Here is a 23,954-nt window from a genome sequence, read left to right on the forward strand (position 1 = left end):
GCCGCGCTTTCCGCACACTCTTATCTGGAGCGGCCGGGGCCGGCGGGCGCTGCTGCAGCTGTAGCGCCACCTCGCGGCTGCGCGGAACTTTACGGGGTACAGAGGCGACGTCCCTAAGGCGCACCTGGGGTACCAGCTGGGTCGTAGACCGAGGGTCTCTACACAGGTCCACCCTCCCAGATGTGTTCATCAAATCCTGAACATTCCCCAGTGCCTATTTCTAGATTTTCACATTGTCCCAAATTGGATAAGCCCTGCCCTTAAGGAAGGGGACTTGGCGGGGGGCGGGGAGAGCAGTAGGTGGTGTGATGGAGATTACGGAAATCCTACGGGAGAAGCAGGGAGACAAGGTCCTGGGGAGACTCTCCTCAGATATTCCTGGATGTCATTTGCACCCACCTCCCCTATACATTCACCCACACTCAGCCACCTGAGTAGGTGTGCACCGTTTGCTCCCACACCCTCTCCAGGCACCGACACCTATGGGTGTCGCTGACATTTGCATTATGTACACCCAGGACCCGCCTCTGCTGGGGTTCTCCCAGGGGAACCAAGGGGTTCCACGCAGGAATTTCCGTGAACCTGGGCAGAGACGTTACCGCTGAATTTGAGGTATCTAAAGAAACCCCAGGATAACCTGCCGGAATTATCTTGGTGGTCCCGCAGAAGGGAACCCACCGTCCAGATAACCTGTCACTCGTTTGTTCGGAGGGGCCGCTTGTACGACTATGTGTGTCTCTAATCCACTGCCTCGAGATAAGGATGATAGGAGGGCCTACACCCAGGCATCCCCCCAAGACCAGGAACCCCACGTGAATGCCCGGTTCGTGCAAATGACGCCCATTCTGGGGAGGAAGGGAGGGAGGGAGGGAGCACTGCCGCGCGGGCGCTCTCCTGGCGATTCCGGAAGTGTCCCCGAGTGGCCCCGCGGCTGCTTGAGGCCTGTGAGCTCTTCGCGACCCACGCTCCGCCTCCTCCCCGCATGTCCTGACCCCCACCCACATGTGGGGGTCGGAATGGGTCCCCGAGAACGCCTGCGGCTTCTGATTGGCTGCGCCTCCCCCAGCGCCCCGCGCCAGAGTCTGGGGCGCAGAGTTACCATAGTAACCGATGAGATTCGCCCTGATCGCGTCTCTCCGAGGCCTTGGAGAGCTTAGCAACCACGCAGAGCCACTGGGCGAGTGGGGGCAGCGCCCACCGCCCAGCACCCGCTCCTACGGCCGCACGCCCCCGCCAGAGCCAGAGTGAGTCACTCGGCTCCAGCGCTGCTGGTGAGGACACGCGCGGTCCCGACGAGACACCAAGGTCTCGGGCGCCCCCGCGAGGCTCCCTTTCCTCCGCAGACGACTTCAGGGCCGCCAAGATATGGCTCCTAGTGCAGCCCGGCCCTTCTTGTCACAGCCCGGAGTCTTATCCCTTTCCCATCTTTATCGTCTCCTCCTCCTTCCCATCCTGTCCTCACAAGGGGAGAGGGAAGGTTCCAGAATAATAATGGGGAATCCGGAGCTGCGGGATTCTCGGGGAGATTGCCCGTGACATGCTGTAGGCTAAGCTCCTCCCACTAAGTGCTACTTGAGCTGGGCTTTGAGTGATGAATAGGAGTTCTCCATCAGTCCAGGAAGGCATTCCTCTCTCTCCTCTCTTTTCTTTCCTATCTCCTCTCCTCTCCCATCTCCTCTCTTCTCTCCTCTCTTCCTCTCCTTTCTCTTTTCTCCCCTCTCCCCTCCTCTCCCCTCTCCTTTCTCCTCTTATCTCTCCTTTCTCTCCTCTCTTCTCTTTCCTCTCCTCGCTTCTTTCTCCTCTCTCCTTTCTTTTCTCTCTCCTCTCCTCTCCTCTCCTCTCCTCTTCTCTCTTCTCTCCCTCTCCTCCTTTCTCTCCTCTCCTCTCTCCTCTTTTCTCCTCTCTCCTCTCCTCTCTCATTTTCTCGCCTCTCTCTTTCTTCTCTTCTCTCCTCTCCTTTCTCCTCTCTCTCTTTCTCTTTTCTCTCTGTTTTTTTGTAAACACCAGGCTCTGCTCAGAACTTACTCCTGGCTCTGTGCTCAGGGGAAACTCCTGCTGGCCACATGCAAGGCAAATGCCCTAAGTATTGTACTATCTCCCTGTCTCCTCTTTTCTCCTCTTCAGATGTTCTGTCCTCTTTTCATTATGGAGACCAACCACTCCCATGTCAGTCATGCCCACGTTTACTTTCTGTGCTAAGGTTTCTTGCTCCTCACTTGAGTGCACTGCCCCTTGCCCCTACCCTCAAGTGTTTGTTTGGGGGCTAACCTGGCAGTAGTTAGGGTTGACTCCTGGCTCTTCGCTCAGGGATCACTCCTGGTGGGCTCAGGGGACCTTATGGGGTGCCAGAGATCAAACTAGGCCAGCTTCGTGCAAGGCAAGTGCCCTATCGAGACTGTACTATCCATTCTGCTACCCGGGCCCCCAAGTGGTATGGGAGGATCCCACAAGCCTGCCCTCCTGTGGACTCCCCTCCTCTCTACTCACTTTCCCTCCCTTCCGAGTTGCACGTGCCCTGCCTGGCACAATCCCTCTCCAGCCCAGTCCAGCTTTTCTCTCTGAACACGCCCTCCCCACTTCACTGATGGAGCGGTCTGGGCCAGCAGCTCTGGTCCACTCAGTATAGGTCCTTCCTGCCAATTCTGACCTCCAGGAATTTAAACTCCTCCAGAAAGTGGTTTCTGACAGACATGGGCTACAGCCCCTGCTCAACCACGTCCATGGTCTCATTCCTCTAGCACCTGCATATGAGCCCCTCCCCTCTTCCGTAGTGACCATCATTCCACCGAAGGATCTTAACTGGGACTCATAGGGTGCCAGCCTGCGCGGGAAACTGGAACAGCTGTTGCATCGTACTACTTCCCCGGCTCCTCATAGAAGACCCCTATTCTCATTTTTGGGGACTCCAAGCCACCCTCTTCTACTATTCTATCTTCTCTGGGTGTCCAGCTCCCACCGGTACAGCTGGATCCTCACTGGGCCTTCCCTCCCCGGTCCAGCCTCCCACAAACCCCTGGCTGACTTAGACTCCCGACTCCTCTTCCTCCACTCCCGGGATACCACAGCTCTCCAGAACGTTCTAGACCCCCTAGGTCGGTCCAGCTTCCTTTCCTGCCTCCAGACGGACGGTGACGACACGAATATGTCCACGGGTATAAGTCGGCCTGGGGGGCATCCTGTGACGTCACAGTCTTCGGGTACAGGAACTGGGGAGTGGGAGCGGGGACCACCGGCTGCGGACCTCGGAAGGCAGTGTGGAGGCGCCCGACTGCATCCCCCTAGGTGTCCCAGGGTGAATAATAGTGAAACACACCGCGTGCCTCCCCGGGTACCATCCTCTGCACCTAGCCGCGGTTCCGGAAACTTAACCCCTTGAAGGCCGCTAAAGGGGGCGCGGGCACCCCCCCCTCCCCACCCCTGCTTCCGTGCGGCGTCCTCTCTCCAGCTCCCCGGCGCCTCCGTCCCCACCCCACCAACCCCCCCTCCCAGCCCCGCGCTATAAATAGCCGCTTTTCCCGTTTCCTAAATTCCCTGCTGACGTCGGCAGCGCGTCAGTGTGTAGGAGCTGCGGCCGCATGAATGAGCCGCCGCACGAGTACTACGCGCGCCTATAAAAGCCGCCGCGCCAGCCGGACTGCGGGAGGCGAGCGGGCGCGGGCGCGGCGCGGCCGGCAGGTAAGCGGGACTGGCCGGCCGACGGGCGCCGGAGGGACCGAGACCACGCTCGGGCGGGCGAGAGGAAGGAGGCCGGCAGGAGACAGGTTGGCGGGTCCTCCCGGGGTGGGGGTGGGGACTGTGGGGGCTGAGGCTTCCCTCGCGGCGGGGGGACCCGGCGCCGGAGGCGTTCACCGCACCCCGTGCAGCACCTGCCCGCGCCGGGCAGCCACGCAGCCACTTCGGACGAGCTCCGGACTGAGGACGGAGCCCAGAGTTCCCGCGGCTTTTCCTGGGGGGGCTCCTGCGCCATCCTCCCAAGAAAGTGGGGCGAAGGTGCAGGTGCCCCAGAAGATGCGCCCCCACCCTCTCCCGCAGCGCGGTGACTCAGCCTCGCTGCCCCCGGCAGGCTGGGCAGCAGCGCCCACCTGCCCGCCGCCCGGACACGGCTCTCTCGGGACCCCCGTTCCCCCCGCCCTCGGCTGGGCCGCCCCCTCCCTGTCTGGCCCCGTCGGGCCGGTCCCAGGGCGCCCCCGGTTTGCAGCGTCTGCCGAGGAGCTGTTCTCTCAGGACCAGGCGGAGGCGGGGCCCGCGCCGCCCCCCCGCCCCGCCCCCGCCTCCGGAAGTGCCTCTCCACAGGGACGTCTTTGACGTCACAGGATCCTGACGTCAAGGGCCGCGTGCCTGCCCCAGAGCCCTGGGGCCGAGGAGGGCGGGAGACGCGGGGGAGGAAGAGCTGCGAGCTGCGGGCGACCGGGGCACCCGCCCGGGCAGCGCGCCGGCACCTTGGCTCTAGACTGCTTACTGCCGGGCCACCCTCAGTAACAGTCTCCAGTCACGGCCACCGACGCCTGGCCCCGCCCCCGGACCGCGCCCCCGGCCGCCCGCCGCGCCCCCGGCCCGTCAGACCCGGGCCCCGCCCTCGAGGCCGCTGTCCGCGGTGCTGATCCCGCGCGGGCTCAGCCAGGGACGCCTCCGGTCCTGGAAAGCGGGGTGGGCGCCGGGCCCCGACACACGCCCCAGAACCCCCCGAGCAGCCCCGCGCCGCCCTCCCCCGCACGCCCCCGCACGCCCCCGCCCCCCGTCCTGACGTCAGCCCGCCCCGAACCGCCGCGGTGCCGTCAGCGGCGCGCGCCCCGCCCCCGCGTCTCCAGGGCAACCGTGGCTTTCGATTGTTACTGTGGGAACCGGAGGTAACAGTCTACAGCCATGGTCGCCCCGCAGCACGCCCACGCGCCGCGCCGCGCCGCGCCCTGCCCTGCCCGCGCGGGATGGGAGAGACCCGGAGCCGGAGGAAGCGGAGGCGGTGAGGTCGGATGGGAGGGGGCAGCGGAGGGGAGGATGTGGGCGTGGAGGGAGGATGAGCAGCTCCTGGGTCTGCCGGCTGCGCATCCTCTGAGGAGGAGAAAGAAGCACCGTGTGTTGTGCGCTAGTGCTGGGCGTCCGCCTCAGGGACGGACGACCCTAATGAGATATTGCATCTGGGGGTAGGGAGAGAAGAGGTAGTTCAGGGATTGGTCCTTTGAATCCTGTTTTTTCCTTGCTGGTACTGTGTGTGCGGGGTGGGGTGGGGTGCTGAATCTCGAAGGCAAAGTTGGTTGCCTCCCGGGGACTGAAAAGGGTAGAGGGAGGAAAATTTTCCTAAGTAAGCTACAACCTAAGTCCAGGAACCGCTATTGGTACTGGTACTGCCAGGGAGCAGTGTAATCTTTGAACCCTTTTCCTGTTGAGGTCACATTGTTCCCTCCTTGGTTCCCATACCTGAAGCAAATACATTTGTCAAGTTAGCACCCTCCTCTAAAGCTTCGCCTGACATGTTAGTAGCCTCACCTCAATCTCTTGTGCTGGGGTCCAGCTTGAGAGCTAAGCAAATAAACCCTAATGAGTAGTGAGCTGAGAGGCAAAAGTCCTGTCCTGTTTGTGAAATGCAAACAATGCCCTCTTTAGAAATAATTGTCACCTGCCGTCACACATTGCAGAGGTTGGACATGGGCTCCGGACTTACTAGGGACAGTGGTCAGAAACGTTAATGCAACTCTGCTAATCTAATTTTCCTTTACTCCCATAGCTCTTGTCTAAACTACTAATTTTTATTGTACTGTTTATATTTTATTGCAGTGCCAGGGATCAACCCCGGAACTCATACAAGTAAGGCATGCACTCTTAACACTGAGCTATGCCCCAACTCCTAAAATACTTTCTTCTTTCAGGGGGACGCGAGACTTACAGTGAGTAAGGTGCTTGCTTTATATGCAACAGACCCAGGTTTGACCCCCCAGTACCCATAGGATACCCCTAGTGCAGAGCCAGGAGTAATCTCTTAGCACAGCTAGATGTGGCCCCCAAAACCAAACAACAAAACCAAGTAAAATTATACTTTGATATGACACCCTATACTTGGGTCATGCAGTGCCCAAGATGTGTTCCATGCTCTGCACTCCAGCCCTTTGAGGAATCTCCCCTGCCCTCTAAACTGCTTCTAGACAAGTAACTGGTGATTTGACAGCTAGTTCAGTGCCCACATGCTGGCCCCTCGCACCCAAGAATTCTGAGATCTTTGACTAAAATACTCTGGATTCTGGAGTCCAGTGGATATCTACAGACTGATTGTAGTGTTGCAGGTAGGAACGAAACTTAGTTTCATCAATGGATTATTTAAGGGATTGTGTCATTTCTAAAATTTTCTGTAAAATGAGATAGTTTCTTTTATTTCTTTCATAGGCTTGATAGGACCAAAAAGGATACTGTAAGTAAAAACCTTTCAAAACTGCAGAATGTTTTTTTCTTTTACAGTGACATGGATTGAACCCAGGGCCACACATTCCCAAGACAAGCACTGTACTGCCTAGCTGCCTCCTCAGCCTCCAGGCTATTCTGACCTTAAGTACCTCCTGCTAGACTACTCTCCATTTGTGAGGGGGTGATGTGTTGCAAGGAGTCCCAAGCTTTGGGAACTTGGAATGAACAGGAGTGGTTGGCATATTTTTCTGAAATAAGTAACTGGGATGTTCTTTGTTAAGGGTCTCCTCCCCAAGAGCTTTAGGAATCTAAGGTAGAGTGAGAGGTGGAAAAGGAAAATGGAAGAAACATTTTCAAAATATTGAAAGGAGATCGAGTCTTTTGCAATTTGAACCCAGAAGTCGATGGAGGTGGAGGAGTGGGCAGAAAACTGACTGTACAGTAATGAGTTTCTTAGAACTATTTAGTGCATCCCACCCCAAGCTACTTTATGGATTAGATGGGTGAAGCCCAAACAGGATGAAAAGAACAAAAGTGATGGCCTCTCTGCTCATCGTCTATCATGCTGCAGAGAAATCAACTAGTAAAGAATGGAAGTTAATGGATCTGAACCCAACATTGGTAAGTCATTTAGCCTTTCTCTCATGTATTATGTAAAATTATTGAGTTTCCTCTGGGCTGTAGAAATAGCTAACAGCCCGAGTAAATGCAGTGCATGCAGGAGGCTTGGGTTCAAGTCCCAAGTACTACATATGGTTCCCTGAGCAATGCCAGGATCAATTCCCAAACACTGAACAAGGAGTAGCCCCTGAGCATCACCAGGTCTAGGTGCCTCCCCCATAAATAAGGTGTTAAAAACTACTTAACTCTGAGATTAAATTAGCCAACATTAAAGCTGGCATCATTAGCATGTAATAATGATATTCCTATTTTTACCCTTTAAGCATTATTTTCCCTAGTTATAAATTAAAAATGTCTTATAAAGGCCAGATAGCTCAAGTAGTAGAGCACTTGCTTTGCATGTGGGAGGCCCCGAGTTCAATCCCTGGTGCCTCATGCCCCCTCCCTCTTACTTCCGGCACCACTGGCTGTGGCCTTGGTTCCCCATCCTTCATCACACCCCTCACAGAACCACCAGGGCTGCAGAGCTGAGCCAAGTTAAAGACCTCTGGGGATGACCCCTATTTTAGAAAGAAACAAAAACTCAGATCAATTATTGGAGTTGACTCCCTCCCTCAGTAGAATGTATGAAAAGACACATTTACCAGAGACTTACTTTCTACTCTAACGCAGATGTTTTCAAATATTTGCATGCAAGTGACCAAGGACAGCATAAAAATGAATTCCTAGGCCCCAGTAACCAGATGGGTCTGGAGTTGTCCCCAGGAACCTAGTTTTACCATGAATCCCGAGCTGTAAGTATTGCACCTTGTGGGAGTGAGAATTCCACTGTGTAAGTATCCCACTCTGGCTGGGAGCTAGGCATAACTCCCTATATTCTCTTTTCTCTTTGCTTTTGCCCTGGCTGTGCTTGGATGACCATGTGGTACCAAGAACTGAGCCCAGGCCTCACACATGTTAAGTAACTTACCACTGAGCCACATGCTCTTACCCCCTACATTCTCTGTTGTGGTTGAGGACTTGAGGGGAGCTACTTTATTTGCTGAGAGCCAGTGGACCAGGCTTCCTTCTAGTTTGAACATTCTATGATTCCCAGAGAATTCTCACTCCAAGTAGTACCTAACACTGCTGTTCTATCTTTTCCTTCCTGATTTTAAGCCTTGTGTTAAAATCCATTCCCTGGGCCGGAGCAGAGTTCAATCCCCTGCATCCCATATGATCCTCCAGGCACTGCCAGGAGTAATGCCTGAGTGCAGAGCCAGGAGTAACCCCTGAGCATCACTAGGTGTGACCCAAAAAGCAATAAATAAATAAATAAATAAATAAATAAATAAAATCCATTCCCCAATATATAGCATTCCTTTTGTCTCAATTTCCACAGTAAGCAGAGTAGCATTAGCTGACGTACATATCATTCCCATCTCTTGGGCCCTTACTAAGGAGACAGGTGGCCTGTGACTGCCATGAGGCACATGAGCTTTGAAGAACAGCATCACCGTGTCCCTTTTGAACTGCTTATGTTCAGAGAAGTCAGAAATCCAGTAGGAAGAATCCAGACCATTTCAACATCTCTGCCTCTTGCTAAGGAAAGAACCATTTGAAGCCCCACAAGACGGAAGAGACACACTAACAGAGAATTCCTACTCCATGCCTCACTTTCTGTATCAAGGTCCAAAACCCAGTCATGCCTAAGCAGGTAACTCCAGTTTTCTCTTGTTATGGACCATTGCTATCCACGGTGAAGTCAGAATTTCAGTTAATTTAGGTTTAATCAGTCTGTTTAAGAAGGGTGTGGGTCACAGGATTTAGGGTGTATCTCTAATCCTAATTCCTGCTCAATTATTAAACTCCCTCAAGCATCCACACTTGAGAGCCAGACCTTGTGATCTTCCAGAAACAAAAGGGCTGGTCCAGATGTTCTGCACAGGTAGATCAGTGTAGGAGCAGGACGGAGAGAAGAGGCTAAATCAACAGTCTTCCAATAAAGCACCTAGACTTAATTGTATTCTAGAGCTTATCTATGATCTTTACAAAGCAGCATAGTCTCAGAAACTCTAAATGGGGTTGTTTGGAAAAATGGCTGCTTCTCTGCTTTTGGGGGCACTCAAGTGCCCCCAAACACAACTTTCAGAGATCAAGATGAAAGAAGTAAAATTTCTTATTTCTAATGTGGCCTAGGCAGAACCTTGCAGGTGACCTATTTCCAAAATGTCTGTTTTCTTCTAACAAAGAATTTCTGTAAATTTTTCCCTCAGAGTTTCCTTCCCCTTTTTTTTTTCGGGGGGGGGGTCCTGTTTATTGCCACAACTGGCAATGTTCAGGGATTACTCCTGGTTCTGCACTCAGAATTACTCCTAGCAGTACTCAGGCAACCATATGGAATGCCAGAGATTGAACCCCTGTCAACAGCAGGCAAGGCAAATGGCCTACCCACTGTGCTTGCTATCCCGACCCTCCTTTCCTTCATTTAAGGACTTAAGCCCTCTAAAAGGTGTTCATATCTTTTTTTTTTTTTTTTTGCTTTTTGGGTCACACCTGGCGATGCGATGCACAGGGATTACTCCTGGCTGTGCACTCAGGAACCACCCCTGGCAGTGCTCAGGGGACCATGAGATGCCAGGATTCGAACCTGGGTCGGCTTCGTACAAGGCAAACGCCCTATCCACTGTGCAATCACTCCAGCCCCAGGTGTTCATATCTCTGCAGATGCATGGGCTCGCCTGGGGACCCACCTAATTAGACATATTTCTATGCATGACGCTGCCAGGAGGCTGTGTACATGGTCAGAACTAGACTTCTGGGGCAGGGAGGATGGCTTAAAGGGTTGGAGCACATGCAGAGAGCCACGGCACCACAGTGCACTACATCCTTGGATGGAGTAACTTGGAACCTGGGGAACCAAGTTACTCCAATACAAAAAGAATCCAGACATTTTAAAGGAATTTTCTGTGTGTCAATGGGGGAAAAAAATCGTGCAAGTCCAAATGAGTACTTTATTGTGTGGCAGTCACAGTGGGGCAAGCCCCTTGGTTTCCCCACGGTAATCTCTCATTCAGTGTCCGCTGGCCTTTTTTTTTCATCAGATGCCAAGGCCAAAATCCATTAAGACCATCTGTATCTTAGAATTACGTGTCTCTTCATCGACGATGAGAAATACAGCAGTGGAGGTCTCAGTGCAGGGGAAAGGGGGCCTGCAGGGATTACAGAGGCTGCCCCAATTATGTGGCCGCCCCCAGGGATACGGGGTCTGAAAAAGCTGAGGCGTTTATTTCTCTCACCCTGCAAACTGGTCCAAAAACTTGAGGTAGGCCTGCCGCTGGGGCGCAGCCGCGGGAATGAAATGGCCCCCAGTGTGGGTGAGGGTGACGGCTCCGGGGAACAGGTTGGCCAGCTGCATGCTCTCCTGCGAGGGGATGACACGGTCCGTGTCCCCAAACACGTGGAGGGAAGGCAGGGCCAGGGGTGCCTGCAGGATGGGCTCCTTGAAGTCCCGGCCTCGCGGGCAGAACCCGGACACGAGGATCAGGAACCGCGGCACGGGGAAGCGGGCGTCTCCCGCCTGGCCCAGCGCGCACACCAAGGCGGCGAGCGCGGCGCCCTGGCTGAAGCCGAGCAGCCCGTCGAAAGGGCCGAGCTGCTGCAGGGCGCGGGCCACCGTGGCCAGCGCCGCGTCCAGCCCGCGGCACGCGGCGGGCTCCTCCAGCGCCGTGAACACGTCGGCGTCCGCCTCGGAAAACCACCAGCCTCGAGGCTGCTCCTCCGGCGGGCAGGGCTCTGCGGAGACACGGGGCGCGGGCTCAGGGGGCGCGGCGAGAGAGGGCGCGGGGGTGGGGGTGGGGGGGCAGGACCGGGGCAGGGGGGAGATGGGGGGGTGACCGCGACCGGGCGAGACACACGCAGCCGTGCGCTTCCGTGCGCTTCCGGGGCAGGGCTTCTCTCACCAGAACTGGGCCCGGCCGCTTCCCGGACCGGGTGCGGGCCGCTGAGGCACACGAGCTCGGCGCGGCCCCGCAGCGCCTTCCGCAGCGCCCCCGTTTTCTCACGGAAGCCCCGCTCGCTCTGCCGGAAGCCCGCCAGACACAGCACCCGCAGAGGCTGCGGCGCAGCCATCACGCCAGGCACGGGGCCAGGGGCACCGGAAGCGGACCGTCCCCGAGCGGAAGTCGACGGCGCGGGGGCGGGGCCAAGGGGCGGGCTCAGAGCCGCGGGTGCCGCCGCGACAACGGGGAGGGGCCGATGCGGATACCTGCGAGAGCCCCGGGCGTCTCAAAGAGCGGGCGGTGGCGCCGCCGCCTCGTCTCTGCAGCTGCAGCTCTCACAGGCCGGGGCTGGTGAGGGGCGCGTGGGCCTCTCCTGCACCTGAAGGCACAGATTTTTTCGTTAGGGTACGCCTCGGCGACATCCTCCACCGGGCTCTGGTGCATTTCTCGCGGCGACCACAAGGCGGCAGCCTTGGCCCGCGTTGCCAGAGGCCCGGCCCCGGAGTCCCCGCCTACCTGCCCCACGCGGGGCTGCCCCGGAGCAGGAGGGAGCCGGTCCCGTCCATGGTTCACTGTCCAGGGCCCTAAGGAGCTGCCGGCATAGAAATCCATTGGGTAGGGCTCCTGCCAGGTAATGTCCCTCAAGGCCACCGCCGCCTGAGAAAGGAAAACGACAATAACATACAGGCACAGGGCATTGGAATTCAGTCCTAAGGACCTACTGTCATTTTTTGTGCTGCTGGGGAAGAACTCAGGGCCTTACGTATACCAGATACGTGCTCTATAGCTGAGCCACATCCCCAGCCCCTGAAGGCCCTATTAGTCCCCATAACACAGGAAGAACGAGGCCCGGGAATGTTAAGGCACTTGCCCAAGGTCACACAGACCATTGCTCAGCTATTAAGTGCCCAGCCACACCTGGTCCTCAGGTGCAAAGCCCACTCTCTTCCACGGATATTCAGAACTCGATGTTACCTCATAGGGCGTCAGTAGTGGCTTGGGGAAGGCTGTGCCCCAGTCAATGGAGAGGCGTGGACATGCCACCTGCACCCATCTGTGAAGGGAAGCCAAGTCAGATTCAAGGTGGGCACCTCCCCTCCTCAGGACAGTTCGCTAAAGAAATAATGCAGTGGCAGATGGCTCAGTGGCTTCAGGGCTCAGGCCAGGAATTGAGCTCCCTGAGCCGCCTATACTGAAGGGATCCTAACATCCCCCCACTTCTGGGAACCCCAGTGAGGCTGGGAAAGGGGAGGGACAATGATTGTGTCCCCAACATACCCCAAATACATACCTTGTATTCTTTTTTTTTTTTTTTTTTTGCTTTTTTGGGTCACACCTGGCTATGCACAGGGGTTACTCCTGGCTCTTCACTCAGGAATTACTCCTGGCGGTGCTCAGGGGACCATATGGGATGCTGGGAATCGAACTCGGGTCGGCCGCGTGCAAGGCAAACGCCCTACCCACTGTGCTATTGCTCCAGCCCCCATACCCTGTATTCTAAAGTAAAAATTCACCTGCTATTTGAATAACACTCAAGTGTTTTCTGTTTTCTCCACGTACCAAGTTTTCTGGGAGCAGCTTCAGTTATAGAACCAGAAGCAACTTCCAGGCTTGGCAAAGTGCAGATGGCAACCAGCCCTCAAACTCGTCTCACACGATACAACCATGATGTGATCAGGGCCAATGCGCCTCAAAGCCCTAACAGGGCTGTGACCCACACTCAGGGGAGCCGCAGCTGCAGAAGTGCTCTGAAAAAGTTTTAAGGCCCCACACAGAGGTGCTCAGGGCTTACCCTTGACTCCGTGCTCAGGAGTCACTCCTGGTGAGGCTTGGCACCATATGGGGTGTTGGCAATTCAAACTGGAGTTTCGGCCACCAGAACCGCATTCCAGGCAAGGGCCTCCCCTCCTGTACCCTGGAGCACACACTTTGTATGCAGAAGCCCCAGACTCAACCCCTGAGACCCCCCAAGCACTACCATGAGTGACCCCTACACACCAAGTCTGGAATGGCCCCTGAACACTGCTGATGTGGTCCCCAAGCCTCCCAAATAAACTCAGGGTCATGGAACAAGTCGCACGGACTCCAGCAGGGCCCAGATTCGAAGCTGCTTTAGCCAGCATGAAAGCTCGCAAGGGAAGATGGAGCCACTTACACATCCACTTCCGGAAGCAGGCTCAGCTTGCTGGGGAAGATCTCTGAGAGCAGCAGCCTCACAAAGGGTCGTCCCAAGGCACGGAGCCGGGACTCCAGGTGCTGTTGGGAGAGGGCAGCGGAGCGATGTCACCACAGCCAAGCGGCTACACCCTGATCCACCCACCCTCCCAGCTTCCCAGGGGGCCATCCCAACCCCGCTCAGACCTCCAGAATCTTGGGGCTGCCCTGGCGGCCCAGAGTGCCCAGGATCAGGCCCCAGGTTTGAGCTGTGCGGGCGGTGGCGATGGCTTCTTGGCGATTGGCCTGCATGCGCGGGTGGTCATAGTGCTCCCTGGTCAGGACTTTGCTGTATGGGTCATAGCTGGAAAAGGAAAGGCAGTTAAGGCCCTAGATGCGACCACTCACAAGCTCGAGCTAGACCTGGCTCCCGGAGCTCAGCCCCTGGCCGGCCAAGCTTTGGGGCTCCAGGCTGGTCGTTCGGAAGAGGCCGGAGCACAAGCAGCTATAGGGAAGCTCCAGCCGAGGGAGAGGCAGGGAAGGGCGCTGCATGGCGCCAAGTCCAGGACACGGACACAGGTGGCGAGAGCCTTCGGGTGGGGGGCTGATAAGTGCTCAGGAATTAGGAAGCTCTAGCTAACGGACGGTCTTATAGGTGGGGAACCCCATCTCCTCCCACACTGGCCAGTCTGTGCAGCCCGTACCGGTAAGCAGGGACGGTTGGGTTGGCGATCATGACAGACTCCAGATGGAAGCGGCCGTCTCCCAGATATCTGCAGGGGAGAGGAGGGGTGAGTGGGGCAGGCAACGAAGCAGCAGGAACTGGCTTGAAGAGCCAGAAGGTGGAGGGCTGGGCTGGTGGCACTGCTGACAGGGTGTGGACACTGGGACATGGCATCCTTCCACCTTCTTTTTTTTTTCTTTTTGGGTCACACCCAGTGATGCACAGGGGTTACTACTGGCTCATGCACTCAGGAATTACCCCTGGAGGTGCTCAGGGGACCACATGGGACGCTGGGAATTGAACTCGGGTCGGCCGCGTGCAAGGCAAACGCCCTACCCACTGTACTATCGCGCCAGCCCCTTGAAGCCTCTGCTTTTCAAATGAAAAATCAGGAGTTCAGGACAGAGCGACAGTATGGTGGGTTTGGTGCTTGCCTTGCATGTGGCTGACCCGGGTTCAATCCCTAGCACCCTAGATTGTCCCTGGAGCCTGCCCGAAGTGATCCAAGAGAGCAGAGCCACAAGTAACCTCTGAGCACCACCGGACATGGCTCAGAAAACAAAAATTAGGGGGCTGGGGCAATAGTAGAATGGTAGGGTCAGGTGTTTGACTTACACATGATGAACCCAGGTTCCATCCCAGCATCCCATATGACCCCCCCAAAAAAAGCCCAAAACAAACAAACCACTCAAAAACTTAAAAAAGAAAGTCAAGGGGTCAGAGCAACAGCACAGAGGGGAGGGTGTCTGCCCTGAATGCAGCTAACCCAGGTTCAGTCCCCAGCACTCCATATGGTCCCCAAGCCTGCCAGAAGTGATCCCTGAGCACAGGGCCAGGAGTCAGCCCTTGCACAACTAAGAGTGGCTCTGCCACACCCTCCCCTCCTGCGTTGCGAGTCTGAAATGGAAGACCGTGCGCCTCTAGTGGCTAGGGCAGGGTCTGTGGGCTGCGCTGTGGGAGGAGCAGCTCGGAGACCACGGCGACACTGCTCAGGGCTCAGGAGACACTGATGGGTTGGTGGGGGACAGACTCTCCCTGCTGGTGCTGGGTACAGCGTCCAGGGTGTCATCTGTGCCATACCTGAAGTTTCAGAATATGCACTGGCTATGAGGCAACGTAGCCTCCAATCGTTGGGAAAGAGTAAGGAGAGGCTGCTAAAATCTCAGGGCCGAGTGTAATAGAGATGTTACTGGTGCCCGCTCGAGTAATCGATGAACGGATGACAGTGATAGTGATACGAGGCAATGACTAGCGTGCATCCAGCTCCTGAGCTGTAGAAGGGTCACGGCCCTCATGCCTGTGTCCCAGGCCTGGGCAGAGCACCCACCACATGTAACTTCAGTCCCAGAAATCTTCCAACTACCCTCTCATTTCTGTCTCCCCATTTTCCAGAAGAGACCATTAAGGTTTAAGGATGTTAAGAAATGTGCCCAGGGGGCCAGAGCGATAGTATAATGGGCAGGGCGTTTGCCTTGCATGAGGCAGACCCGAGTTCGATCCCCGGCATCCCATATGGTTCCCCAAGCACCGCCAGGAATGATTCCTAAGTGCAGAGCCAGGAGTAACCCCTGAGCAATGCTGGATGTGACCCAAAAAGAAAAAGAAAAAAAAAAGTGCCCAGGGTCAGAGAGACTGCAGGGGGGAAGGTGCTTCACCTCCCATTATGATGGCTGACCCTGGTTCAATCCCCGGTACCACCCCGAGTGACCACTGAGCACAGAGCATGGGATAAGTCCTGAGCACAGCCTTGGCTCAAAAACCCAGAGAAAGGAAAAAGAAAAGGAAACGTTTTCAGAGTTTCTCTGTCACTAAGCAGCAGGGCCGGAAGCTGACTGTGACTGTGGCGAGCATGTCCCAGGAGCCACTGCCCCTTCCCAGGCCAGAGCGGCTTGAGCAGGGCAGGCCCCCATCATCGTGGTGCCTCCTCTCTTGCCTACGACACCAAATTTCAAAAAGCAGGGGCTGGAGCGATAGCACAGCAGGTAGGGTGTTTGCCTTGCACGCAGCCGACCCAGGTTCAATTCCCAGCATCCCACATGGTCCCCTGAGCACCTCCAGGGTGGTTCCTGAGTGCAGAGCCAGGAGTGACCTCTGTGCATCGCTGGGTGGTGACCCAAAAAGCAAAACAACCGGCCGACCCGGGTTCAATCCCCAGCATCCCATATGGTCCCCCAAACACCGCCAGGAGTAATTCCTGACTGCAAAGCCAGGAGTAACCCCTGAGCATCGCTGGGTGTGACTCAAAAAGCAAAAAAAAAAAAAAAAAAAGCAAAACAACAACAACAACAAATTTCAAAAAGCAGCTGACACTTGGAGTGACCCTCCTTCAGCGCATACTGTGCGCCCCCAACCCCCCAGGCTCAGCTACGAGCTCTGAGTTAGGTAGGTGCAGAGCGGGGGGCGGGGTGGAAGTGGGGAAGCATGGCAGGGAGTGGGAGGGGGGGTCCTGTACTGGGGACCTCCCAGAGGGGAGACTGAGTCCAGGGAGTGCTTCTCCCTCCTCCCTCGCCATGAGCTGGGAACGGGGCTCCCTTCCCCGGTTCAGCCGGGGAGCTGTCGGCTCTGAGGCTGGCTGCATTCACACAACATTAAGCATTTCCATTACCTAAAATAATTAGGCAGCAGGAGACACGCTGCTCCTGCTTGTTAGCTGTCCGGATGCTAAATTAATGGGGCTGCAGCCTGGGCGCGCCCATCCATCTTCCCCAATTATATTCCCACCCTCTCCAGCCCCCCCCATCAGGCCCTCGGACTCCTGCCCCTCCCAGGATGTTACCCTCTGATGGTGGACAGGGGAAGGGAAGGCTGGGAAGAGGGGGAGGAGGCCTGGAACCCCACTTGGTTGCATCCTGTGGTTTGACCTTGAGCAAGTGACTGGGCGCTTTTAGACTCAGTTTCCCCTCCTGTCCCAGGTGTCCCCCGAGGGCTCACTTACATCACAGCCTCCACCTCTTTGGGCAGGCGAGGGGAGGTGCAGCCCAGGATCTCCCCGGGCGACAGGGGCTTGCACTGCGGGACAGTCACACGGTACTCAGCCTTCAGTGCTTGCGCGGCAGCCTGCAGAGAAGCAGGGGAAGGGAAGGGAGCACACGGGCACCGGGCACGCGGGGGCAGGGAGGGGGTCCCAGGAACAGCCCGGGGAGCGGCTACTCTTACCTGCAGGGTCGACACAAACTGAATGGTGCTGACCAGGGCAAGGGCACTGGCGGGGGGAAAGGTGAGGCGGACAGAGTCCAACAGGTGGGCAGTGTCTATCCGGATGTCCACGAAGACGTACAGCACCCGGAAGTCTCGGACTGAGGTGTCCATGGGAACTGGGAGGAAGCCGGAGTTTGAGGGGACTCAGTCTGGGAAGGCAGGAGGTGGCTACAGTCTGGGGGAGTCCCGGGTCCCTGAGGGGTCCCTGTCACCCAGCCAGCTCCCAGTCGTCTTTCCAAAACCTGCACCTGGGACTGCAGCTCGGTTTCCAAGGCGACCAAGTGCCCACCTGAGCAGGAAGGCCAAGGCCACCCCCAGAACCAGAGGGGCCCTACTACTTCCTGAGAGGAAGGCTCCGAGGAAGAGGGGGGCACGCACCCAGGCAGCTGTGGCCGTAGTGCACCAGGAAGTCCGCTCCCAGGGCCCTGGCGGTGAAGTCGTCCACACAGCAGGCCCCGTAGGTCACGTCACCCATCACCATCGCCTCTGCCTCTGTGAACCTGTGGGCAGGGGAGGGAGGAAGGGCCCGCAGGCCGGGCAGGGAGGGGGTCACTCAGCGCCCAGGGCCGCTCTCCTCACCCCGCTCATTCCTTGGGGCTGGCAGCTGCCACTTCTGCCAACAAAGAGTAGGAGGGGCCCAGCTGCTACCTCCCCCAGCTCTGGCAGCAGCTCCTGGCACCATGCTGTATGGAGACAGTGTCTGCAGCACCCAGATTCCTCTGCCTGGGCGCAGACAGCAGGGGAGACCGCACCCCTCGGCCTGGCATGCAGCTCAGAAGCAGGCATCCAGGGCCAAGAGTCGGCCCCCCAGAAGCCGTGAGCACCCTCCCATCCCACCCACAGTCAGCTCTGTGGGGGTGTGGGCATGTAGAGGGGGGGTATGCACATGTAGGAGGGGTGTGGGCACACACATGGGGGTGAACTGGGCACGCACAGAGCGGGAAGTGGGTGCATGGGGGTGGGGATTGGGTGGGCTTGCGCACGGGATGCGGGGTCGGCACATACTCATGGAAACACCGCCGCCCGGTCACTGCCTCGTCTCAGTCACGGCTGTGCCCAGAATGGGGGGACCGTGCACAGCTCCCCCGCAGCACATGGCACCGCCCACGTGCCTGTTTGGCGCCTCGGGAAGATGGGCCGTGGCCAGCACACTGCCTGGGATCTGTTGCCAGGCCTGAATCACTGGGGAGAGTGGGGGGGGGGAGACCCTGCACCCCAGAACACACCGCAGGAGAGGAGGAGGAGGAGGGGGAGGGCCAGCTCTTCCCTGACTGACCCCTGGGCAGGGTGGGGGGTTGGGGGTTCCGGTGGGGCAGGCAGAGCAGCCCCGCCCCTCAGCCCCTCTTCCTCCCGCATCCCCCAATCAAGCTGTGCGGGGAGCAGATTCTCCAGCTCCTTAGAATGCAGCCCAGGCAGTCTGAGTCAGCCCGAGCACTTAATTTTTTATAGATTAAAATGTATGCAAATTGGCCCGCGCCCCAGAGAGCATCCCCAAGGGGCAGGAGGGTGGGAGCGGGAAGGCGGCTGCGGCGGCGGGAGGAGGCGCAGGGGGGGGGCGGGGCAGCAGCAGGAGGTGGGAGGTTCCCATCACGCGTTGACCTCCCCTTTCTCCGTCCCCCTCCTTCCCCGCTGCTTCCAGATGGCTGAGCACCGCCGCCCTCCTCCCCAGGATGGCTCATTGTTTGAAGAACTTCAGACAGACGGAGACAGGAACTGGAAGCCTCGTCCCGGGCGCTGCTCTCCCCTGCGCCAGCGTCCCCTGGCCCGAGTCCCCTACACGTGCCTGAGTTTCTCCCTCGCCAGACTCCTCAGTGACCGCCACACCCAATTCAAGGTCAGCTCTGAGGATTCTCCTTGAGCCCTGCTCGGAAGACAGCCGCGAGGCGCCTGCCCAGCCCTGGAGGGGCTCTGAGGGAAATCGTAGCAGGCTGGGAGTTTGCTTAGGGGTTTTCCGAGGTCTATGCATGTGGTTGTGGGACAGGGGGCCGAAGGCAGAGAAGTTCCAAAGGGTGAACGGATGCCCACAGGCGGGTCCGGGAGGGCCAGGGGATGCTCTAAGCTCAGCTTCTTCAGGGCCCCAAGCCTCACCTCTCTAAGATATCCACAATGGTGCAGGCGAAGAGCAGGAGGCCTTCAGGCATCTGCAAGGCCACTGGAAGACAGAAGAGAGAAGTGAGAGGTGGCCTGAGAGGGCCCTCTGCGTCTACACCCCAGCTCAAAGCTCGGGGCTCACCTTTCTTGGCCTGGGCCTGCTGGATCCTCCAGACAGTCTTGGGAATCTCGAAGTTATAGTTGGAAGGCAGGACCTGGATGGCGGCCTGCAGCTGGGGATTGTTCAGGATCTCAGGGGGGATCTGATTGGCCAAACGGCCTCGGAGGGGCTGACCTACGACAGAGACAAAACCTGAGTGGGTGCCTCACCTGGACCTTAGCCAGACCCCGCTCATCGGTTAGCTCCCGGAGGTCTAAGGCCCAGCTTTGGTGCCCACTGAGCTTCATCCTGAAGTTGCAGAAACAACCTGCTAAGCCAAGAAGAAATCTACATGCTTCATTTCCGTGTTGTGAGATTATGAGAATTACACACGTAAGCCCATCATTTGGAATCGGATCACCCCTTGTCTCATGTAAGCAAAGAGAGGGGACGGAACTGAAGGGCAAACAGGAAAAAAATCCACACGACAGTTCCCTGACAGAGAACAACCCTGAGAAAAACTAGAGAGCTCACGAAGTCGAGGAAAATGCCCCTCCTCACCCAGTTGTGGGAGCATCTGACCTCCTGAGGCCTTATAGTTATGAAATGTATGAGGAAAATATTTATGAGCACTCATTTCAAACATACCTCTCCTTACTGACGATGTCTGCATGGATGAATTTTATACTCTTCCCTCTCCTCATTTAAAAGGGAAGTAAGTTCCCTAGCTTCACTATTCTGTGCCATTTCCCCCAAAGACAGATGGAAAGAACAGACCCTCATCAGAACTGTGAGCAAACAGGTTAAGATAGAAAAATTTACCTGGCTTTATAAAAGGGCTAATATTCAAGTGAGAGCAAACGCAGGAATACTTGATTGAATCTCCATCAAAGGGGGGATGAGAGTGAAGTGATAGTAAGGCAGGTATGGCTCTTGCCTTGCATGTGGCAGACCTGGATTGGATCCCTGACATCCCATATGGTTCCCCAAGCACCGCCAGGAGTGATCCCTGAGTGCAGAGCCAGGAGTAATCCTTGACATCACTGGGTATGGCCCAAAAACAAAAAAAAAAAGGGAAGAAAACGAGGGTGAGGGAGACAGCACTAGGGTCAGAAGCTTACGTCTTGCACGTCTGATGCCCCAGTGATTCCAGGAACCTAACGCCTCCCCTCCACCCCCACCCCTATCCCCAGCACTACTAGTTGAGGCCCTAGTGGTCCCTGGGCAGCACACATTTTTGAGTTGTGAATACTGATAGTGTGATGAGCCCCTGCACGGCATAGACGTTGAGTCCTGCCAGCCCCACTGGGTAGCTGTCAATCCACACCTGACATCCACTCATGTGTGGCTCGGGAGTTAATCCCCACCACCTGATTTCTCGGGGAACCGTGGACTCAGGCTGAAGGATTTGCTCTTCTCAGGAAAGAGACAGAAAGCAGGTACAGGACCTCCCACCAGGGGTAGCATTCCATCTGCGGATTCCTCCATTCCTTCCTGTTTGTCTGTCTAGTTCCCAACAGCTGAGCATTTAACCATCTGGCCTGACTGGTCAAGTATGGCAGGAGAGTGACCCCCAGCTCCCTGAGCACTTCTTGGCTGGCTCCCCAAAGTAATGAGAAACGGTGTAGCCCAAAGAACGAGGTGGCAGCCCCTAGCTCAACATCCTACCGCCATGACTGAGTTGAGCTCGAACCTGGTATCTTTTTTGGGAGCCAGAAGGAAACGTGACGATATTCAATTTATTGAATATAGATTTATTGAGCCTGTACTCGGTGGCCAAACTTCTTCTAGGGCCCCCTTCCTAGGAGAAGATTCTTCCAAATCTGAGCCTCACCCTCAGCAGGGGGGTGGTGATGGTGCTAAGATGCGAAGATGGAAAATGAGGGGCCCTAAGACCAGATTTGATTTTTTTGTTGTTTGCTTGGGGGAGAGGCACAACCAACGGTGCTTGTGGTTATTCCTGCCGCAGTGCTTAGGGGCCACTCCAGGCTGATACTCTGGGGACCATGCAGTGCCTGGGGATGGAACCCCAGATTCCCACATGCAAAGCATGTGCTCCTGCCCACGGAGCCAGCTCCCAGTCCTCTGAGGCCAGATCTGAATGTTATCATTGCTATGGTTTTTCTTCAGTGGCTTTGCCAGCCCGGCCTCCCTGGTCCCCTCATAGAAACTGCTCTCACAGGCCCAAGTCCCTTGTGATCCTGGGGTGTGGGAGCCGCTAGTCTTAGCAGCTCAATTCTTCCCCAGGGCCAGCAGGCGCCTCCTTCTGTTATCACATGGCTGTGAGCTTCTGTTTACATCCGTGCGCCTCCGTAGGCTGAGATCCCTGCGGGAAAGCGCGCACTCCCGTGCCGGCATCTCGCATTCAGTGGGCACCCAGGGTGCGCACGGGGCCTCGAGCCTCTTCCGGGCAGCATCCCCCCGCGGGGGAGCCCGTCTGGCACTGCCCTGCCCGTCTAGTCGACCTTACTCGTGTGTCTCCGAGCATCTGGGACGGGTTAAGAACTATGGGCTCCTAAGACGAGCGGCTCCCGATCGCGCCCTCAGGGCGCAGAGGAGCGACGGTCCCCGCGGACTCCAACTGACAGCTGCCCAGTGCTGCCTCGGCCCTGGCGTGGCTTTGGTCTTGGTCCTCTCCCGCGACGCGAGGTCCAGAGGCCCCAGCTGCTAGCGCTCACCTGTGCCGGGGCCGTCTCGACTGCGCGGCCCAGAAGAGCCCGCCGCCACCAGCGCCGCCATCGCCGCTTGCCCACGTGGGCACCGAAAAGGCAGCGCTGGAAGATGCCCGAGCGCGCAGGCAGCGCTGGTCGATCGCCGAGCGGCCCGCGAGGGGCGTGTCCCGCGGGGCGGAGCTCTGAGCCGGCCCTGTCTCGGCTGGACCCGTCTGGACACTTGGCGGGCCTTTAGCGGTGTCGCCCCCTGCGCTGGCACACGCCTAGCGACTCTGTCTCTTTTCCCCTCCCTCTCGACCCGAACCTGGTACGACTCCACTTGCCAACTCCGTGCCGAAGTTCTGCCGGCGGGGTCTTTCGGCTTTCCTCCCCCAAGCTCGCCCCTCGCCCCTCACCACCACCCCACCTGTGAGCAGAGGACCCTGTGCAGGTGGAACCACGTTCTCTACCTTGAAAAATCCACTGCACCCGACACTGGACAGACTCAAGAGCGCTGGGGTGCCCTTGTCACCTTAGAATGGTGTGGGATGCTCGCTTGTGTAGATCTCAGGGGAAGAGTCCAGGGGGTACTTTGGGAGGTGGGGCATCATGTCCAATGTTTGCCCTGCACGGGCTGGCCCTCAGGCCTCTAGCACCTTCCTCCCGACCAGTGACACCCCCCCATCCACCCACCCAGGCTCATGGCATTCCCCCAGAAGGCCAAGCAGTGAGACAGCCTTGACCTTTGGAAGAGCGGGTACCTATAGAAGTGGCCTTCAGCAAAATCTGCCCCAGAGACCAACAGTGCCCAATCACTATTTGCCCACCCAGCCCTCTGGCACCATCTTTTCTGCAGAAGATAATGTGTGCACTGCTGGCCCTTTAAGGCAGCTCTGTGGCCTCAGGCTCCCCTGGAGGCCCTCCCTGCTAGGAAACTCCTAATTAAGGTGCAGGGAGAAGTGAAAAACAAGCAGCCAGGGACAGGCCCTGCCTGGGAGGCTGCCGGAGAGGAGGAATGGCTGAGCAGGCTGGGAATGAGCAGTCAAGTGGAAGACCAGAAGGGGTCAGTGCTCTACACTGCATACCACTGACCGGTGTTCTTAGGTACTCACTTTGGGGTAGGAATGTCGCCTACCCCAGGACCAGCCCTCACACCTTTAATGAGGGTCCAGCTTGGACTTTGTCTGCCCAGGGTTCCTTGAAATCCCTGCAGGATTTCAATTCCAGGAATCCCCTGATTTTAGCCCCTTTCCTGTGAGGCTGCTATGGCCAAGACTGTGGGCAACCTTAGCTCTGGCTTCAGAGGTGAGTTCGAAAGAGAGATTAGTTTCAAAAGAGCAGTGTCTTCCGCCAGCAGGCACCTGGGCCGCTAGGGCCTTTCCCTGGGCAGAAGTCGGGCCAGATGATGAAGACCCCCCACTCCTTCCTCATAGCATCGCCCAGTTTCTGTGCCCGATGGACCACCCTGCTTCCCACTAGGATATCTAGTGATATTCAGGAGAACTAGACCTCTGGACAGATGTAAAGGTGTACCTGGGACCCTGCAGTGGAGATGTTGGGATCTGCCATTTAGCTTTATCTGAGAACACCTCCATCTGTCTGTGGGGGGTCTCCCTGCCTGAGTTACTCAGCAGTCTGAGTAATTACTGCCTGACAAGAAGGCAGCCACAGTGCACCCCCACACTACACCACACCACCAGCCTACATTCGCCCCCATCCCCTGGATGGACTCCAAAATCAGTACCCAGCCCTCCTGAGGCCTGAAATAACTTTCCTTCTCACACTTTCCCCCAGCCCCAGCCAACTTTTGCTTAAGATGTTGGAGTTTGTGGGGCAAGAAGTCACAGGGGGGGCGATGCGGGGAGGTGGAAGGATTGGCACACCCTGATTCAGGTCCACGCTTTGCCTCTGATTTGCTGTGTGATATCGAGTAAGTTGTTCAACTTCCCTGGGCCTCAGTTTACTTGTGGAAGGCCTCTAAAGCTTGGTGGTGTGGCACTCAGATTTAGTGTCCACCCAGTATGGCTCTGGCAGGGTGTGAG

At 57.0% G+C, this 23,954-nt stretch overlaps 2 protein-coding genes across 2 annotated transcripts; both read right to left on the reverse strand.

Annotated features, from left to right (window-relative positions):
* Positions 1 to 9,987: 9,987 nt before the first annotated feature.
* On the reverse strand, positions 9,988 to 11,218 carry OVCA2 (OVCA2 serine hydrolase domain containing). Its single transcript, XM_012931914.2, has 2 exons — positions 10,956 to 11,218; positions 9,988 to 10,788 (listed from the first exon to the last, which is right to left on the reverse strand). The coding sequence occupies exons 1-2, from the start codon at positions 11,122 to 11,124 to the stop codon at positions 10,289 to 10,291; spliced, it is 669 nt and encodes a 222-aa protein (XP_012787368.2). The 5' UTR covers positions 11,125 to 11,218; the 3' UTR covers positions 9,988 to 10,288.
* On the reverse strand, positions 10,653 to 22,021 carry DPH1 (diphthamide biosynthesis 1). The gene is made up of 13 exons (XM_004605261.2): positions 21,940 to 22,021; positions 19,304 to 19,456; positions 19,159 to 19,222; positions 17,449 to 17,570; positions 17,029 to 17,186; positions 16,808 to 16,929; positions 13,853 to 13,921; positions 13,356 to 13,512; positions 13,150 to 13,250; positions 11,970 to 12,048; positions 11,511 to 11,651; positions 11,261 to 11,373; positions 10,653 to 10,788 (listed from the first exon to the last, which is right to left on the reverse strand). The coding sequence occupies exons 1-12, from the start codon at positions 21,998 to 22,000 to the stop codon at positions 11,281 to 11,283; spliced, it is 1,320 nt and encodes a 439-aa protein (XP_004605318.1). The 5' UTR covers positions 22,001 to 22,021; the 3' UTR covers positions 10,653 to 10,788; positions 11,261 to 11,280.
* Positions 22,022 to 23,954: the final 1,933 nt, after the last annotated feature.

Source organism: Sorex araneus, chromosome 3, assembly GCF_027595985.1.
Source record: "Sorex araneus isolate mSorAra2 chromosome 3, mSorAra2.pri, whole genome shotgun sequence".
In the NCBI taxonomy this organism is placed as follows: Eukaryota; Metazoa; Chordata; class Mammalia; order Eulipotyphla; family Soricidae; genus Sorex; species Sorex araneus.

Coding starts and splice junctions, on each gene's coding strand:
- OVCA2 (XM_012931914.2), bottom strand. CDS start 11,124: ATGGCTGCGCCGCAGCCTCTGCGGGTGCTGTGTCTGGCGGGCTTCCGG. Junction 10,789..10,955: donor AGCGGCCGGGCCCAGTTCTG/GTGAGAGAAGCC, acceptor GTGTCTCCGCAG/AGCCCTGCCCGCCGGAGGAG.
- DPH1 (XM_004605261.2), bottom strand. CDS start 22,000: ATGGCGGCGCTGGTGGCGGCGGGCTCTTCTGGGCCGCGCAGTCGAGAC. Junction 13,513..13,852: donor CCAACCGTCCCTGCTTACCG/GTACGGGCTGCA, acceptor TTCCTTTTCCAG/CTATGACCCATACAGCAAAG. Junction 11,652..11,969: donor CACTACTGACGCCCTATGAG/GTAACATCGAGT, acceptor TTCCTTTCTCAG/GCGGCGGTGGCCTTGAGGGA.